This window comes from Oncorhynchus tshawytscha, linkage group LG12 (assembly GCF_018296145.1).
Source record: "Oncorhynchus tshawytscha isolate Ot180627B linkage group LG12, Otsh_v2.0, whole genome shotgun sequence".
Classification (NCBI taxonomy): Eukaryota; Metazoa; Chordata; class Actinopteri; order Salmoniformes; family Salmonidae; genus Oncorhynchus; species Oncorhynchus tshawytscha.
In genome coordinates this window covers 5,292,861-5,310,105 of record NC_056440.1, presented here as the reverse complement: position 1 = coordinate 5,310,105, position 17,245 = coordinate 5,292,861, and the positions used below count along the sequence as shown (strand labels likewise).

General features: G+C 45.3%; 1 protein-coding gene across 2 annotated transcripts in view; it reads left to right on the top strand.

Annotated features, from left to right (window-relative positions):
* The window catches only part of arl15a (ADP-ribosylation factor-like 15a), a 348,055-nt gene that overhangs the window by 14,477 nt on the left and 316,333 nt on the right, over positions 1 to 17,245 (top strand). Inside the window, exon 1 of one of the 2 annotated variants that reach the window (XM_042331230.1) lies at positions 1,422 to 1,881. The exons of the other annotated variant lie outside the window; for it this stretch is intronic. Coding sequence (XP_042187164.1) covers positions 1,633 to 1,881 — 249 coding nt within the window. The 5' untranslated portion in view covers positions 1,422 to 1,632. Of the gene's footprint in view, positions 1 to 1,421; positions 1,882 to 17,245 lie in introns of those variants that run through there. 2 annotated transcript variants of the gene reach the window in all.

Sequence of the window (17,245 nt, the reverse complement as noted above, 5' to 3'; positions counted from 1 at the left end):
GGATTGTTTCCTAAGTTAAAGCTGATTTGGAGAAAATCTCAAAACCAAACTTTTAGAACAACATTACAATATTATAACAATTTATTTAAGTTATTATTATATGCGTTTCTCACGTTCAGAAATAGGTGCTACACTCCCTTTAAGGGGGACATCGGCTGCATTGATAGACGGAGTTGAGCCGTGAGACACGAAAATAAAGACAAATCAAATACCGAAACATTTTTCATGTTCTAGTTTGGAAAAAGTACAGAAGTTTTGGTATATCATGCAACGGTAGTTACAAAGCCTGCTAGAGTTAGTGGCAGGTGGACGAGCAGTATCCTTTGTCGTAGTACTGATGAGCTGGAATGTGAAGGTAACTGAAGCTGGATAGCTTTACAAAACCCTGAGAAGATCTAGCTTCAATTGTAGAATGCCACCCTGGACTGTATGTCTGTATGTCTTTCTGTCTGTCTGTCCTTTGTGTCTCTCAAATTCTACTTTCTATCTCTGAAAAACAGACGTGGCCAGACAGACAGACAGACACATATATATAGACAGACAGATATATAGAGAGATAGACAGACAGACAGACAGATATATAGACTGACAGACAGATATATGGACAGACAGACAGACAGACAGACAGACAGACAGACAGACAGACAGACAGACAGACAGACAGACAGACAGACAGACAGACAGACAGACAGATGTATATATAGACAGACCGGCAGACAGATATATATATAACAGACCGGCAGACAGATATATGGAAAGACAACAGACAGACAGATATATGGAAACAGACAGACAGACAGACAGACAGACAGACAGACAGACAGACAGACAGACAGACAGACAGACAGACAGACGTATATATAGACAGACCGGCAGACAGACCGATATATAGACTAACAGACAGACAGATATATGGAAAGACAGACAGACAGGCAGACAGACGTATATATATAGACAGACCGGCAGACAGACCGATATATAGACTAACAGACAGACAGATATATGGACAGACGGACAGACCGGCAGACAGACAGATATATAGACTAACAGACAGATAGATATATGGAAAGACAGACAGACAGACAGACATGCAGGCAGGCAGGCAGGCAGACAGACGTGTATATATAGACAGACGGGCAGACACAGACAGACAGACAGACAGACAGACAGACAGACAGACAGAATGCGTGACCAGATCAATACGACACACGTCAACCCAGTTTGATTGACATTGTGTGGTGAGGGCACTGGTGTGTAAACAGCGTGGACTTGTGTAATTGTCTCTAATCCAATTTGTAGTCTTATTTTGGAGGTTGCTGGTAGGCTAGTTGTTATATCTGAGCCCTTAATCGCCATACAGAGCTATCCTCCTCCTCCTCTTCCTCCTCCTCCTCCTACTAATCTCTGCCTAACAGCTTCATTCTCATTGTTTCTCTTTAGTTTTATGAATGAATATGAAGAGTACTCCTTCCTCCTTTTTCTCCTCTGTGGTTCTGCTCCTCCTCTCCCGTCCCCCTGCTCCTCCTCTTTTACCTCCTGCTCCTCCTCTCTTACCTCCTGCTCCTCCTCTTTCTCCTGTTTCTCTTCCCTCTTCTCCTCCGGTTTTCAGTTGAAGTTCAAGGAAGATATTAGATGTGTAAACGATTGGCTGGTTCTGGTTCCATACTATGCTGTGCGACAGGTCTCCTGTTGACTTGGAAGTGCGCCGACGATCGTCTCCCTACGCTGTTCACTCTGTCGTCCCTCCTTCCTGCCTGGCCTCATTCAGTAACCTCTCTACCAGCTTGGCTTGTTGTGTTGTCGGGGGTAACGCTGTTGCCGGGGACGATGTCTGAGCACATGCAGCTGTCCTTCGCTCTGTGTAGGATCGGCTTCTATACGGTAAGAAATGGATATACTCAACCATCGTCATAACAGGTAGTGTGTTGTGAGTGTGGGGGAAGATGTCTGTTACGTGGATGTGCTCTTGTTTTTGTGAGTGTGTGTGTGTATGTGTGTGTGTGTGTGTGTGTGTGTGTGTGTGTGTGTGTGTGTGTGTGTGTGTGTGTGTGTGTGTGTGAGAGAGGGGGGAGATGGTGGGGGTGGGGTTTTCTGTATGCAAGGGGAGCAGGCAGGGAGCCACTGTTTCTCTCAGTCCAGTCTTCTGGTATGAATGGAGATTCACTAAGCAGCTCTTCTCTCCAGTCCAGTCTTCTGGTATGAATGGAGATTCACTAAGCAGCTCTCTCTCCAGTCTAGTCTTCTGGTATAAATGGAGATTCACTAAGCAGCTCTCTCTCCAGTCCAGTCTTCTGGTATGAATGGAGATTCACTAAGCAGCTCTCTCTCCGGTCCAGTCTTCTGGTATGAATGGAGATTCACTAAGCAGCTCTCTCTCTCAGTCCAGTCTTCTGGTATGAATGGAGATTCACTAAGCTCTCTCTCCAGCCCTTCTCCGGAGTTCTAGTCTTCTGGTAGTCTTCTGAAATGGAGATTCACTAAGCAGCTCTCTCTCAGTCCAGTCTTCTGGTATGAATGGAGATTCACTAAGCAGCTCTCTCTCCAGTCCAGTCTTCTGGTATGAATGGAGATTCACTAAGCAGCTCTCTCTCCAGTCCAGTCTTCTGGTATGAATGGAGATTCACTAAGCAGCTCTCTCTCCAGTCCAGTCTTCTGGTATGAATGGAGATTCACTATTCTCTAAGTCTTCTGGTATGAATGGAGATTCACTAAGCAGCTCTCTCTCCAGTCCAGTCTTCTGGTATGAATGGAGATTCACTAAGCAGCTCTCTCTCCAGTCCAGTCTTCTGGTATGAATGGAGATTCACTAAGCAGCTCTCTCTCTCTTCTGGTATGAATGGAGATTCACTAAGCAGCTCAGTCCAGTCTTCTGGTATGAATGGAGATTCACTAAGCAGCTCTCTCTCCAGTCCAGTCTTCTGGTATGAATGGAGATTCACTAAACAGCTCTCTCTCCAGTCTTCTGGTATGAATGGAGATTCACTTCTGGTCCAGTCTTCTGGTATGAATGGAGATTCACTAAGCAGCTCTCTCTCCAGTCCAGTCTTCTGGTATGAATGGAGATTCACTAAGCAGCTCTCTCTCCAGTCTAGTCTTCTGGTATGAATGGAGATTCACTAAGCAGCTCTCTCTCAGCTCTCTCAGTCCAGTCTTCTGGTATGAATGGAGATTCACTAAGCAGCTCTCTCTCCGGTCCAGTCTTCTGGTATGAATGGAGATTCACTAAGCAGCTCTCTCTCCGGTCCAGTCTTCTGGTATGAATGGAGATTCACTAAGCAGCTCTCTCTCCAGTCCAGTCTTCTGGTATGAATGGAGATTCACTAAGCAGCTCTCTCTCCAGTCCAGTCTTCTGGTATGAATGGAGATTCACTAAGCAGCTCTCTCTCCAGTCCAGTCTTCTGGTATGAATGGAGATTCACTAAGCAGCTCTCTCTCAGTCCAGTCTTCTGGTATGAATGGAGATTCACTAAGCAGCTCTCTCTCCAGTCCAGTCTTCTGGTATGAATGGAGATTCACTAAGCAGCTCTCTCTCCAGTCCAGTCTTCTGGTATGAATGGAGATTCACTAAGCAGCTCTCTCTCTCCTCCAGTCCAGTCTTCTGGTATGAATGGAGATTCACTAAGCAGCTCTCTCTCCAGTCTTCTGGTATGAATGGAGATTCACTAAGCAGCTCTCTCTCAGTCCAGTCTTCTGGTATGAATGGAGATTCACTAAGCAGCTCTCTCTCCGGTCCAGTCTTCTGGTATGAATGGAGATTCACTAAGCAGCTCTCTCTCCGGTCCAGTCTTCTGGTATGAATGGAGATTCACTAAGCAGCTCTCTCTCCGGTCCAGTCTTCTGGTATGAATGGAGATTCACTAAGCAGCTCTCTCTCCAGTCCAGTCTTCTGGTATGAATGGAGATTCACTAAGCAGCTCTCTCTCCAGTCCAGTCTTCTGGTATGAATGGAGATTCACTAAGCAGCTCTCTCTCAGTCCAGTCTTCTGGTATGAATGGAGATTCACTAAGCAGCTCTCTCTCCAGTCCAGTCTTCTGGTATGAATGGAGATTCACTAAGCAGCTCTCTCTCAGTCCAGTCTTCTGGTATGAATGGAGATTCACTAAGCAGCTCTCTCTCCAGTCTTCAGTCTTCTGGTATGAATGGAGATTCACTAAGCAGCTCTCTCTCCAGTCCAGTCTTCTGGTATGAATGGAGATTCACTAAGCAGCTCTCTCTCCAGTCCAGTCTTCTGGTATGAATGGAGATTCACTAAGCAGCTCTCTCTCCAGTCCAGTCTTCTGGTATGAATGGAGATTCACTAAGCAGCTCTTCTCTGGAGATTCAGCTCTCAGTCTTCTGGTATGAATGGAGATTCACTAGCAGCTCTCTCTCCAGTCTAGTCTTCTGGTATGAATGGAGATCACTAAGTCTTCTGGTATGAATGGAGATTCACTAAGCAGCTCTCTCCAGTCCAGTCTTCTGGTATGAATGGAGATTCACTAAGCAGCTCTCTCTCAGTCCAGTCTTCTGGTATGAATGGAGATTCACTAAGCAGCTCTCTCTCCAGTCCAGTCTTCTGGTATGAATGGAGATTCACTAAGCAGCTCTCTCTCCAGTCCAGTCTTCTGGTATGAATGGAGATTCACTAAGCAGGAGGTATGAATGGAGATTCACTAAGCAGCTCTCTCTCCAGTCCAGTCTTCTGGTATGAATGGAGATTCAGTAAGCAGCTCTCTCTCCAGTCCAGTCTTCTGGTATGAATGGAGATTCACTAAGCAGCTCTCTCTCTAGTCCAGTCTTCTGGTATGAATGGAGATTCACTAAGCAGCTCTCTCTCCGGTCTAGTCTTCTGGTATGAATGGAGATTCACTAAGCAGCTCTCTCTCCGGTCCAGTCTTCTGGTATGAATGGAGATTCACTAAGCAGCTCTCTCTCCAGTCCAGTCTTCTGGTATGAATGGAGATTCACTAAGCAGCTCTCTCTCACGGTCCAGTCTCTTCTGGTATGAATGGAGATTCACTAAGTCTTCTCCAGTCCAGTCTTCTGGTATGAATGGAGATTCACTAAGCAGCTCTCTCTCCAGTCCAGTCTTCTGGTATGAATGGAGATTCACTAAGCAGCTCTCTCTCTGGTCAGTTCACTAGTCTTCTGGTCCAGTCTTCTGAAATGGAGATTCACTAAGCAGCTCTCTCTCCAGTCCAGTCTTCTGGTATGAATGGAGATTCACTAAGCAGCTCTCTCTCCGGTCCAGTCTTCTGGTATGAATGGAGATTCACTAAGCAGCTCTCTCTCTAGTCCAGTCTTCTGGTATGAATGGAGATTCACTAAGCAGCTCTCTCTCCGGTCTAGTCTTCTGGTATGAATGGAGATTCACTAAGCAGCTCTCTCTCCAGTCCAGTCTTCTGGTATGAATGGAGATTCACTAAGCAGCTCTCTCTCCAGTCCAGTCTTCTGGTATGAATGGAGATTCACTAAGCAGCTCTCTCTCTCCAGTCCAGTCTTCTGGTATGAATGGAGATTCACTAAGCAGCTCTCTCTCAGTCCAGTCTTCTGGTATGAATGGAGATTCACTAAGCAGCTCTCTCTCCAGTCCAGTCTTCTGGTATGAATGGAGATTCACTAAGCAGCTCTCTCTCCGGTCTAGTCTTCTGGTATGAATGGAGATTCACTAAGCAGCTCTCTCTCCAGTCCAGTCTTCTGGTATGAATGGAGATTCACTAAACAGCTCTCTCTCCAGTCTAGTCTTCTGCTATGAATGGAGATTCACTAAGCAGCTCTCTCTCCAGTCCAGTCTTCTGGTATGAATGGAGATTCACTAAGCAGCTCTCTCTCCAGTCTAGTCTTCTGGTATAAATGGAGATTCACTAAGCAGCTCTCTCTTCAGTCCAGTCTTCTGGTATGAATGGAGATTCACTAAGCAGCTCTCTCTCCGGTCCAGTCTTCTGGTATGAATGGAGATTCACTAAGCAGCTCTCTCTCCGGTCCAGTCTTCTGGTATGAATGGAGATTTACTAAGCAGCTCTCTCTCCGGTCCAGTCTTCTGGTATGAATGGAGATTCACTAAGCAGCTCTCTCTCCAGTCCAGTCTTCTGGTATGAATGGAGATTCACTAAGCAGCTCTCTCTCCAGTCCAGTCTTCTGGTATGAATGGAGATTCACTAAGCAGCTCTCTCTCTAGTCCAGTCTTCTGGTATGAATGGAGATTCACTAAGCAGCTCTCTCTCTAGTCCAGTCTTCTGGTATGAATGGAGATTCACTAAGCAGCTCTCTCTCCAGTCCAGTCTTCTGGTATGAATGGAGATTCACTAAGCAGCTCTCTCCAGTCCAGTCTTCTGGTATGAATGGAGATTCACTAAGCAGCTCTCTCTCAGTCCAGTCTTCTGGTATGAATGGAGATTCACTAAGCAGCTCTCTCTCCAGTCCAGTCTTCTGGTATGAATGGAGATTCACAGTCTTCTCCAGGTCTTCTGGTATGAATGGAGATTCACTAAGCAGCTCTCTCTCCGGTCCAGTCTTCTGGTATGAATGGAGATTCACTAAGCAGCTCTCTCTCCGGTCCAGTCTTCTGGTATGAATGGAGATTTACTAAGCAGCTCTCTCTCCGGTCCAGTCTTCTGGTATGAATGGAGATTCACTAAGCAGCTCTCTCTCCAGTCCAGTCTTCTGGTATGAATGGAGATTCACTAATCAGCTCTCTCTCCAGTCCAGTCTTCTGGTATGAATGGAGATTCACTAAGCAGCTCTCTCTCCTTCTGGTAGTCCAGTCTTCTGGTATGAATGGAGATTCACTAAGCAGCTCTCTCTCCAGTCTAGTCTTCTGGTATGAATGGAGATTCACTAAGCAGCTCTCTCTCCAGTCCAGTCTTCTGGTATGAATGGAGATTCACTAAGCAGCTCTCTCTCCGGTCCAGTCTTCTGGTATGAATGGAGATTCACTAAGCAGCTCTCTCTCTCTAGTCCAGTCTTCTGGTATGAATGGAGATTCACTAAGCAGCTCTCTCTCGGTCTAGTCTTCTGGTATGAATGGAGATTCACTAAGCAGCTCTCTCTCCAGTCCAGTCTTCTGGTATGAATGGAGATTCACTAAGCAGCTCTCTCTCCAGTCCAGTCTTCTGGTATGAATGGAGATTCACTAAGCAGCTCTCTCTCCAGTCCAGTCTTCTGGTATGAATGGAGATTCACTAAGCAGCTCTCTCTCCAGTCCAGTCTTCTGGTATGAATGGAGATTCACTAAGCAGCTCTCTCTCCAGTCCAGTCTTCTGGTATGAATGGAGATTCACTAAGCAGCTCTCTCTCCGGTCTAGTCTTCTGGTATGAATGGAGATTCACTAAGCAGCTCTCTCTCCAGTCCAGTCTTCTGGTATGAATGGAGATTCACTAATGAATGGAGCTCTCTCTCCAGTCTAGTCTTCTGGTATGAATGGAGATTCACTAAGCAGCTCTCTCTCCAGTCCAGTCTTCTGGTATGAATGGAGATTCACTAAGCAGCTCTCTCTCCAGTCTAGTCTTCTGGTATGAATGGAGATTCACTAAGCAGCTCTCTCTCTGTCCAGTCTTCTGGTATGAATGGAGATTCACTAAGCAGTCTCTCTCTCCTCTCCTTCTGGTAGGTCCAGTCTTCTGGTATGAATGGAGATTCACTAAGCAGCTCTCTCTCGGTCCAGTCTTCTGGTATGAATGGAGATTTACTAAGCAGCTCTCTCTCCAGTCCAGTCTTCTGGTATGAATGGAGATTCACTAAGCAGCTCTCTCTCCAGTCCAGTCTTCTGGTATGAATGGAGATTCACTAAGCAGCTCTCTCTCCAGTCCAGTCTTCTGGTATGAATGGAGATTCACTAAGCAGCTCTTCTGGTATGAATGGAGATTCACTAGTCCAGTCTTCTGGTATGAATGGAGATTCACTAAGCAGCTCTCTCTCTAGTCCAGTCTTCTGGTATGAATGGAGATTCACTAAGCAGCTCTCTCTCCAGTCCAGTCTTCTGGTATGAATGGAGATTCACTAAGCAGCTCTCTCTCAGTCCAGTCTTCTGGTATGAATGGAGATTCACTAAGCAGCTCTCTCTGGTATGAATGGAGATTCAGTCTAGTCTTCTGGTATGAATGGAGATTCCAGTCTAGTCTCTTCTGGTATGAATGGAGATTCACTAAGCAGCTCTCTCTCCAGTCCAGTCTTCTGGTATGAATGGAGATTCACTAGCAGCTTCTGGTATGAATGGAGATTCACTCTCTCGGTCCAGTCTTCTGGTATGAATGGAGATTCACTAAGCAGCTCTCTCTCCGGTCCAGTCTTCTGGTATGAATGGAGATTCACTAAGCAGCTCTCTCTCCGGTCCAGTCTTCTGGTATGAATGGAGATTCACTAAGCAGCTCTCTCTCAGTCCAGTCTTCTGGTATGAATGGAGATTCACTAAGCAGCTCTCTCTCCAGTCCAGTCTTCTGGTATGAATGGAGATTCACTAAGCAGCTCTCTCTCTAGTCCAGTCTTCTGGTATGAATGGAGATTCACTCTTCTGGTAAATGGAGATTCAGCTCTCTCTCCAGTCTTCTGGTAGTCCAGTCTTCTGGTATGAATGGAGATTCACTAAGCAGCTCTCTCCAGTCCAGTCTTCTGGTATGAATGGAGATTCACTAAGCAGCTCTCTCTCCAGTCCAGTCTTCTGGTATGAATGGAGATTCAGTAAGCAGCTCTCTCTCAGTCCAGTCTTCTGGTATGAATGGAGATTCACTAAGCAGCTCTCTCTCGAGTCTAGTCTTCTGGTATGAATGGAGATTCACTAAGCAGCTCTCTCTCCAGTCCAGTCTTCTGGTATGAATGGAGATTCACTAAGCAGCTCTCTCTCCAGTCTAGTCTTCTGGTATGAATGGAGATTCACTAAGCAGCTCTCTCTCCAGTCCAGTCTTCTGGTATGAATGGAGATTCACTAAGCAGCTCTCTCTCCGGTCCAGTCTTCTGGTATGAATGGAGATTCACTAAGCAGCTCTCTCTCCGGTCCAGTCTTCTGGTATGAATGGAGATTCACTAAGCAGCTCTCTCTCCGGTCCAGTCTTCTGGTATGAATGGAGATTCACTAAGCAGCTCTCTCTCCAGTCCAGTCTTCTGGTATGAATGGAGATTCACTAAGCAGCTCTCTCTCCAGTCTAGTCTTCTATTCCCCAGGTCGTTGCTGTAAATGAGAATGCGTTCTCAGTCAACTTACCTGGTAAAATAAAAAATAAAAATAATGGTTAAATAAAAAAATAAAATGAAAAAATTATATTTTGCTGAATAATTGGGCAAAAGATCAGAATTGTGTTGCCTGTGTAAACGTAGCCGTAGATATGGTTCCTAAGCCTGAGGCAGATCACATAGTCTGGTCTGAATCAGCTGAGATACTTTACTGAGTGTGGCTTTATCTCTCTCTCTCTCTCTCTCTCTCCCCCTGACTGTTCTGAATGCGTCCTATGTGGTGGGAGGCTGATGTCTCTTCAGGATGTGTTTCTTCATTGATTTGATACAGAGCTACATATAGATGTACTGCGTTGTTGTTTTGTCTTTTGAGAAAGGCTTTCAAATCCTTGAACGGTTATAATGGATCGGTGAAGCTGTTGCTTTAAAAAAAAAAGTGTTTCTATAGAGGTGATTTGAACAAAAAATTATACACTGAATGTACAAAACGTAATGAACAACTTTCTATTGAGTTGCACCCCCCCCCTTTTGCCCTCAGAAGAGCACCAATTCATTGTGGCATGGACTCTGCAAGGTCTCGAAAGCATTACACAGGGATACTGGTCCATGTTGACTCCAATGCTTCCGACAGTTGTGTCAAGTTGGCTGGATGTCCTTTGGGTGGTGGACCATTCTTGATCCAAACAGGAAACTGTTGAGTGTGAAAAACCCAGCAGCGATGCAGTTCTTGACTCAAACCGATGCGCCTGGCACCTACTACCGTACCCTGTTCAAAGGCACTTCAATCTGTTGTCTTGCCCCATTCACCCTCTGAATGGCACACAGACACAATCCATGTTTCAATTGTGTCAAGGCTTAAACACCATTATTTTGACCTTTGATCTCCTGGATTTAACAAGTGACATCAATAAAGGGATCATAACTTTTCACCATGGATTCACCTGGTCAGTCGCTGTCATGGAAAGAGCAGGTGTTCTTAATGTTTTGTCAACTCGGTGTATGACGCAAAAGGTATTGAAGAGCTAGTACTTTGTATTTCTTGCTGAGGCATTGTGTGAATAAGTGTCTCCGACCGTTATCTTTGTGTAGTATGTTGGCCAAGCCTGTAGCTGCCTACCGTAGTCATTCTGTTGATGTAGTATTTGGGGTCATTGTGTTTTTTTTTTTGTAACGTAGATACTTGAGTCCAACTCTCTTGTTGAAAAATACAATCGAATCTACTTGTTACATTGCAGTGATGTATTTCAAAATACAGTTGTTTCCCCCACACACCCGACTCCCAAAGCTCGTTGACACGTGTCAAACAAGCTACTTTGACCCCTATGTTGTTTCCCAATACAACACCTACCAAAGCCTACTATGAGAAAACGGACACTGGCAGCAGGTAGTGAGAGACTTGGCAGCAAGTGAGAGACTTGGCACACGGCCCATTGTCAGACACGTGAGGGCCAATCAAAAGAGGGGCCATGCGTTCTGTGGAACATAATGCACGACCCGCCAGCAGAATGTCATTGACCGTCCACTTACAGTCGTATCATTTTCCAGAGAACGCATAGAGCCCGGAGTTCATTAACCTGCTAGACAAAACAAAACAAAAAAATCCCATCATGGTATAGAGACTGCAGATTACTGCTTATCACTTATTAACTATCATTTATTCACATGACTTTATTTTAATAAAATATTTCAGTTGTTGTGTATGTTACATTAGTTTTATTTGATGACTGTTTTATTCCAAGTCCTCATCTCATCTCTATAGAGCTGCTGTCTGACAAAAATCACTATTTTAGTCATTCTTCCCAGTAAATAAGGTATACTTTTATGGACTGCTGAATACTATCAATCTTAGGTCATGTATTTTCAGGTGGAAATAACTCACAAAGCAACTGCTCTCTGTCCCTCTATCGAGTTCTTCTGCCTCTTCTCTGCGTCTCAGACCGGACAAGTAGGCTTGTAGTTATTTACCACACTTGCTGTGCTAAACTATGTAGAACGTTGCCCAGTTGCAAACTACAACTCCCTACTACATCGCACAGTTCGGTTTGGTTTTTGATCTGATTTTATCTTTAGAGAAACTGCGCAATCTTCAAAATTGAGCTCGCGGAAGAAAAAGAAAATAACGAAATGGAATTCAAATAATTTAACCGGATGCTGGTCAATTAGTTGTTTAAAAATTTTAAAATAAATAAATAATAATAATTTGGTTTAAACGCTCAGCACTAATTATTAAACTTTTGATGATTTAAAAAGTAGCTTAAACATAGACTATATTCATAGGCTTCCGAAGTATTCACACCCCTTGACTTATGGGGCGGCAGGTAGCCTAGTGGTTAGAGTGTTGGACTAGTAACCAGCAGGTAGCCTAGTGGTTAGAGTGTTGGACTAGTAACCAGCAGGTAGCCTAGTGGTTAGAGTGTTGGACTAGTAACCAGCAGGTAGCCTAGTGGTTAGAGTGTTGGACTAGTAACCAGCAGGTAACCTAGTGGTTAGAGTGTTGGACTAGTAACCAGCAGGTAGCCTAGTGGTTGAGACTAGTAACCAGCAGGTAGCCTAGTGGTTAGAGTGTTGGACTAGTAACCAGCAGGTAGCCTAGGGTTAGAGTGTTGGACTAGTAACCAGCAGGTAACCTAGTGGTTAGAGTGTTGGACTAGTAACCAGCAGGTAGCCTAGTGGTTAGAGTGTTGGACTAGTAACCAGCAGGTAGCCTAGTGGTTAGAGTGTTGGACTAGTAACCAGCAGGTAGCCTAGTGGTTAGAGTGTTGGACTAGTAACCAGCAGGTAACCTAGTGGTTAGAGTGTTGGACTAGTAACCAGCAGGTAGCCTAGTGGTTAGAGTTGGACTAGTAACCAGCAGGTAACCTAGTGGTTAGAGTGTTGGACTAGTAACCAGCAGGTAGCCTAGTGGTTAGAGTGTTGGACTAGTAACCAGCAGGTAGCCTAGTGGTTAGAGTGTTGGACTAGTAACCAGCAGGTAGCCTAGTGGTTAGAGTGTTGGACTAGCAGGTAGCCTAGTGGTTAGAGTGTTGGACTAGTAACCAGCAGGTAGCCTAGTGGTTAGAGTGTTGGACTAGTAACCAGCAGGTAACCTAGTGGTTAGAGTGTTGGACTAGTAACCAGCAGGTAGCCTAGTGGTTAGAGAGTTGGACTAGTAACCAGCAGGTAACCTAGTGGTTAGAGTGTTGGACTAGTAACCAGCAGGTAGCCTAGTGGTTAGAGTGTTGGACTAGTAACCAGCAGGTAACCTAGTGGTTAGAGTGTTGGACTAGTAACCAGCAGGTAGCCTAGTGGTTAGAGTGTTGGACTAGTAACCAGCAGGTAGCCTAGTGGTTAGAGTGTTGGACTAGTAACCAGCAGGTAGCCTAGTGGTTTAGAGTGTTGGACTAGTAACCAGCAGGTAACCTAGTGGTTAGAGTGTTGGACTAGTAACCAGCAGGTAGCCTAGTGGTTAGAGTGTTGGACTAGTAACCAGCAGGTAACCTAGTGGTTAGAGTGGACTTGTGGTTAGAGTGTTGGACTAGTAACCAGCAGGTAGCCTAGTGGTTAGAGTGTTGGACTAGTAACCAGCAGGTAGCCTAGTGGTTAGAGTGTTGGACTAGTAACCAGCAGGTAGCCTAGTGGTTAGAGTGTTGGACTAGTAACCAGCAGGTAGCCTAGTGGTTAGAGTGTTGGACTAGTAACCAGCAGGTAGCCTAGTGGTTAGAGTGTTGGACTAGTAACCAGCAGGTAGCCTAGTGGTTAGAGTGTGTTGGACCTAGTAACCAGCAGGTAGCCTAGTGGTTAGAGTGTTGGACTAGTAACCAGCAGGTAGCCTAGTGGTTAGAGCGTTGGACTAGTAACCAGCAGGTAGCCTAGTGGTTAGAGTGTTGGACTAGTAGCCAGCAGGTAGCCTAGTGGTTAGAGTGTTGGACTACTAACCAGCAGGTAGCCTAGTGGTTAGAGGCAGGTAGCCTAGTGGTTAGAGCGTTGGGCCAGTAACCAGCAGGTAGCCTAGTGGTTAGAGTGTTGGACTAGTAACCAGCAGGTAGCCTAGTGGTTAGAGAGTTGGACTAGTAACCAGCAGGTAACCTAGTGGTTAGAGTGTTGGACTAGTAACCAGCAGGTAGCCTAGTGGTTAGAGTGTTGGACTAGTAACCAGCAGGTAACCTAGTGGTTAGAGTGTTGGACTAGTAACCAGCAGGTAGCCTAGTGGTTAGAGTGTTGGACTAGTAACCAGCAGGTAGCCTAGTGGTTAGAGTGTTGGACTAGTAACCAGCAGGTAGCCTAGTGGTTAGAGTGTTGGACTAGTAACCAGCAGGTAACCTAGTGGTTAGAGTGTTGGACTAGTAACCAGCAGGTAACCTAGTGGTTAGAGTGTTGGACTAGTAACCAGCAGGTAGCCTAGTGGTTAGAGTGTTGGACTAGTAACCAGCAGGTAACCTAGTGGTTAGAGTGTTGGACTAGAGGTAGCCTAGTGGTTAGAGTGTTGGAACCAGCAGGTAGCCTAGTGGTTAGAGTGTTGGACTAGTAACCAGCAGGTAGCCTAGTGGTTAGAGTGTTGGACTAGTAACCAGCAGGTAGCCTAGTGGTTAGAGTGTTGGACTAGTAACCAGCAGGTAGCCTAGTGGTTAGAGTGTTGGACTAGTAACCAGCAGGTAGCCTAGTGGTTAGAGTGTTGGACTAGTAACCAGCAGGTAGCCTAGTGGTTAGAGTGTTGGACTAGTAACCAGCAGGTAGCCTAGTGGTTAGAGTGTTGGACTAGTAACCAGCAGGTAGCCTAGTGGTTAGAGTGTTGGACTAGTAACCAGCAGGTAGCCTAGTGGTTAGAGTGTTGGAGCCTAGTAACCAGCAGGTAACCTAGTGGTTAGAGTGTTGGACTAGTAACCAGCAGGTAGCCTAGTGGTTAGAGAGTTGGACTAGTAACCAGCAGGTAACCTAGTGGTTAGAGTGTTGGACTAGTAACCAGCAGGTAGCCTAGTGGTTAGAGTGTTGGACTAGTAACCAGCAGGTAACCTAGTGGTTAGAGTATTGGACTAGTAACCAGCAGGTAGCCTAGTGGTTAGAGTGTTGGACTAGTAACCAGCAGGTAGCCTAGTGGTTAGAGTGTTGGACTAGTAACCAGCAGGTAGCCTAGTGGTTAGAGTGTTGGACTAGTAACCAGCAGGTAACCTAGTGGTTAGAGTGTTGGACTAGTAACCAGCAGGTAACCTAGTGGTTAGAGTGTTGGACTAGTAACCAGCAGGTAGCCTAGTGGTTAGAGAGTTGGACTAGTAACCAGCAGGTAACCTAGTGGTTAGAGTGTTGGACTAGTAACCAGCAGGTAGCCTAGTGGTTAGAGTGTTGGACTAGTAACCAGCAGGTAACCTAGTGGTTAGAGTGTTGGACTAGTAACCAGCAGGTAGCCTAGTGGTTAGAGTGTTGGACTAGTAACCAGCAGGTAACCTAGTGGTTAGAGTGTTGGACTAGTAACCAGCAGGTAGCCTAGTGGTTAGAATGTTGGACTAGTAACCAGCAGGTAACCTAGTGGTTAGAATGTTGGACTAGTAACCTGCAGGTAGCCTAGTGGTTAGAGTGTTAGACTAGTAACCAGCAGGTAACCTAGTGGTTAGAATGTTGGACTACAGCCTGAATTTGAAATGGATTAAATTAACTTTTTTTCCCCCAACTACACACAATACCAACCATAATGACAAATTGAAAACATTTTTTTATTTTTTAGAAATGTTAGCAAATTTATTGAAAAAAAAGAAACACAGAAATATCTCATTAAGTATTCACACCCCTGAGTCAATACATGTTAGAATCACCTTTTGCTGTGATTACAGCTGTGAGTCTTTCTTTGGGAAGTCTCTAAGAGCTTTGCACACCTGGATTGAACATTAGCGAGTAAAATACTGGATGGTATGCACCTGTAACTGGTGTGAAATGGCTAGCTAGTTAGCGGTGGATGGTATGCACCTGTAACTGGTGTGAAATGGCTAGCTAGTTAGCGGTGGATGGTATGCACCTGTAACTGGTGTGAAATGGCTAGCTAGTTAGCGGTGGATGGTATGCACCTGTAACTGGTGTGAAACAGCTAGGTAGTTAGCGGTGGATGGTATGCACCTGTAACTGGTGTGAAACGGCTAGCTAGTTAGCGGTGGATGGTATGCACCTGTAACTGGTGTGAAACGGCTAGCTAGTTAGCGGTGGATGGTATGCACCTGTAACTGGTGTGAAACGGCTAGCTAGTTAGCTGTAGATGGTATGCACCTGTAACTGGTGTGAAACGGCTAGCTAGTTAGCGGTGGATGGTATGCACCTGTAACTGGTGTGAAACGGCTAGCTAGTTAGCGGTGGATGGTATGCAACTGTAACTGGTGTGAAACGGCTAGCTAGTTAGCGGTGGATGGTATGCACCTGTAACTGGTGTGAAATGGCTAGCTAGTTAGCGGTGGTGCGCGCTAATAGCGTTTCAATCGGTGACGTCACTCGCTCTGAGACCTTGAAGTAGTTGTTCCCCTTGCACTGCAAGAGCCGAGGCTTTTGTGGAGGGCTAGTTAACGATGCTTTAAGGGTGTCAGTTGTTGATGTGTGCAGAGGGTCCCTGGTTCGAGCCCAGGTAGGGGCGAGGAGAGGGACGGAAGCAAAACTGTTACATTGATGCTGTTGACCCGGATCACTGGTTGCCGCGGAAATGGAGGCGATCAAATTGGGGTGAGTGTAACCTGAGAAAACATCCTGTGGCTTTTTCCAAAATATCCCTGTATACGGTATACTGCCCAAGCCTAATTATCCGGGTGGTGTTTCATGAAGACCCAACCAGTCAGGTGGCTATTTGACAAAACAAGACTTGGGAAGTCATTGATCACATTCTTCTGATGAAGTGATTTCTTTTCTTTTGGAAAAGTTTTATTGGCACAATTCCTTTAAAAACAGCTCATACATTTTTTTACATCATTTATACACATAAAAACGGCAACAAAGCATAAAACACAGCATTTGACAGTTACATTTAAATTTGTTTTTAAAAACGTTACACTGTTTTACTTCGTATAAGATCAATTAATTAATCAATGTTCATTAGTCAACAGAGATATTAAAACAAACTATTGTAAAAAAATAAAGCATGCTGGGAAATGTAATACTGAGGCCCCTCCCACATATTTTTCACTCAGAGAGTTAACGGTAATAACCTGAACACAGTCGAGTAACAACAACACCACACGATTGAATAGATTTCTTCAATCAAATGTCCCGTTCAGTTGTGCTGAAATGTAGTTAAGGTGACAGACATTCCTAACTCTGATCTATTTATAATGACTAAATGCACTCTAAACAGGACAATGGGAAAGTTAACACTAGTTTAAAATGTAAACTCTTAGGACGTATAGGTGTTCGCCTGGTTAGAAACGGACTGTCTAAACGCCCGTGTTTAAGTTGTAAAACTGCCGTTGTAATGTGTCACGTGTTTCATGGTTTTACAGTGTAGGTTCCCCCTGGAAACCCTACTATACTGTAGGCCTACATCACACACACACACACACACACTACATGAAGGATCTTATCTGTGCCGTGGAAATAAATAAATATCTGTATACACAACGACTACTCAGTCACACCACGACTACTCAGTCACACAACGACTACTCAGTCACACAACGACTACTCAGTCACACAACGACTACTCAGTCACACAACGACTACTCAGTCACACAACGACTACTCAGTCGCACCACGACTACTCAGTCGCACCACGACTACTCAGTCGCACCACGACTACTCAGTCGCACCACGACTACTCAGTCGCACCACGACTACTCAGTCGCACCACGACTACTCAGTCGCACCACGACTACTCAGTCGCACAACGACTACTCAGTCACACCACGACTACTCAGTCGACGACTACTCAGTCTACTCAGTCACACAACGACTACTCAGTCAACGACTACTCAGTCAACGACTACTCAGTCTACTCAGTCACACAACAACTACTCAGTTGACGACTACTCAGTCTACTCAGTCACACAACAACTACTCAGTCGACGACTGCTCAGTCTACTCAGTCACACCACGACTACTCAGTCACACCACGACTACTCAGTCACACCACGACTACTCAGTCACACAACGACTACTCA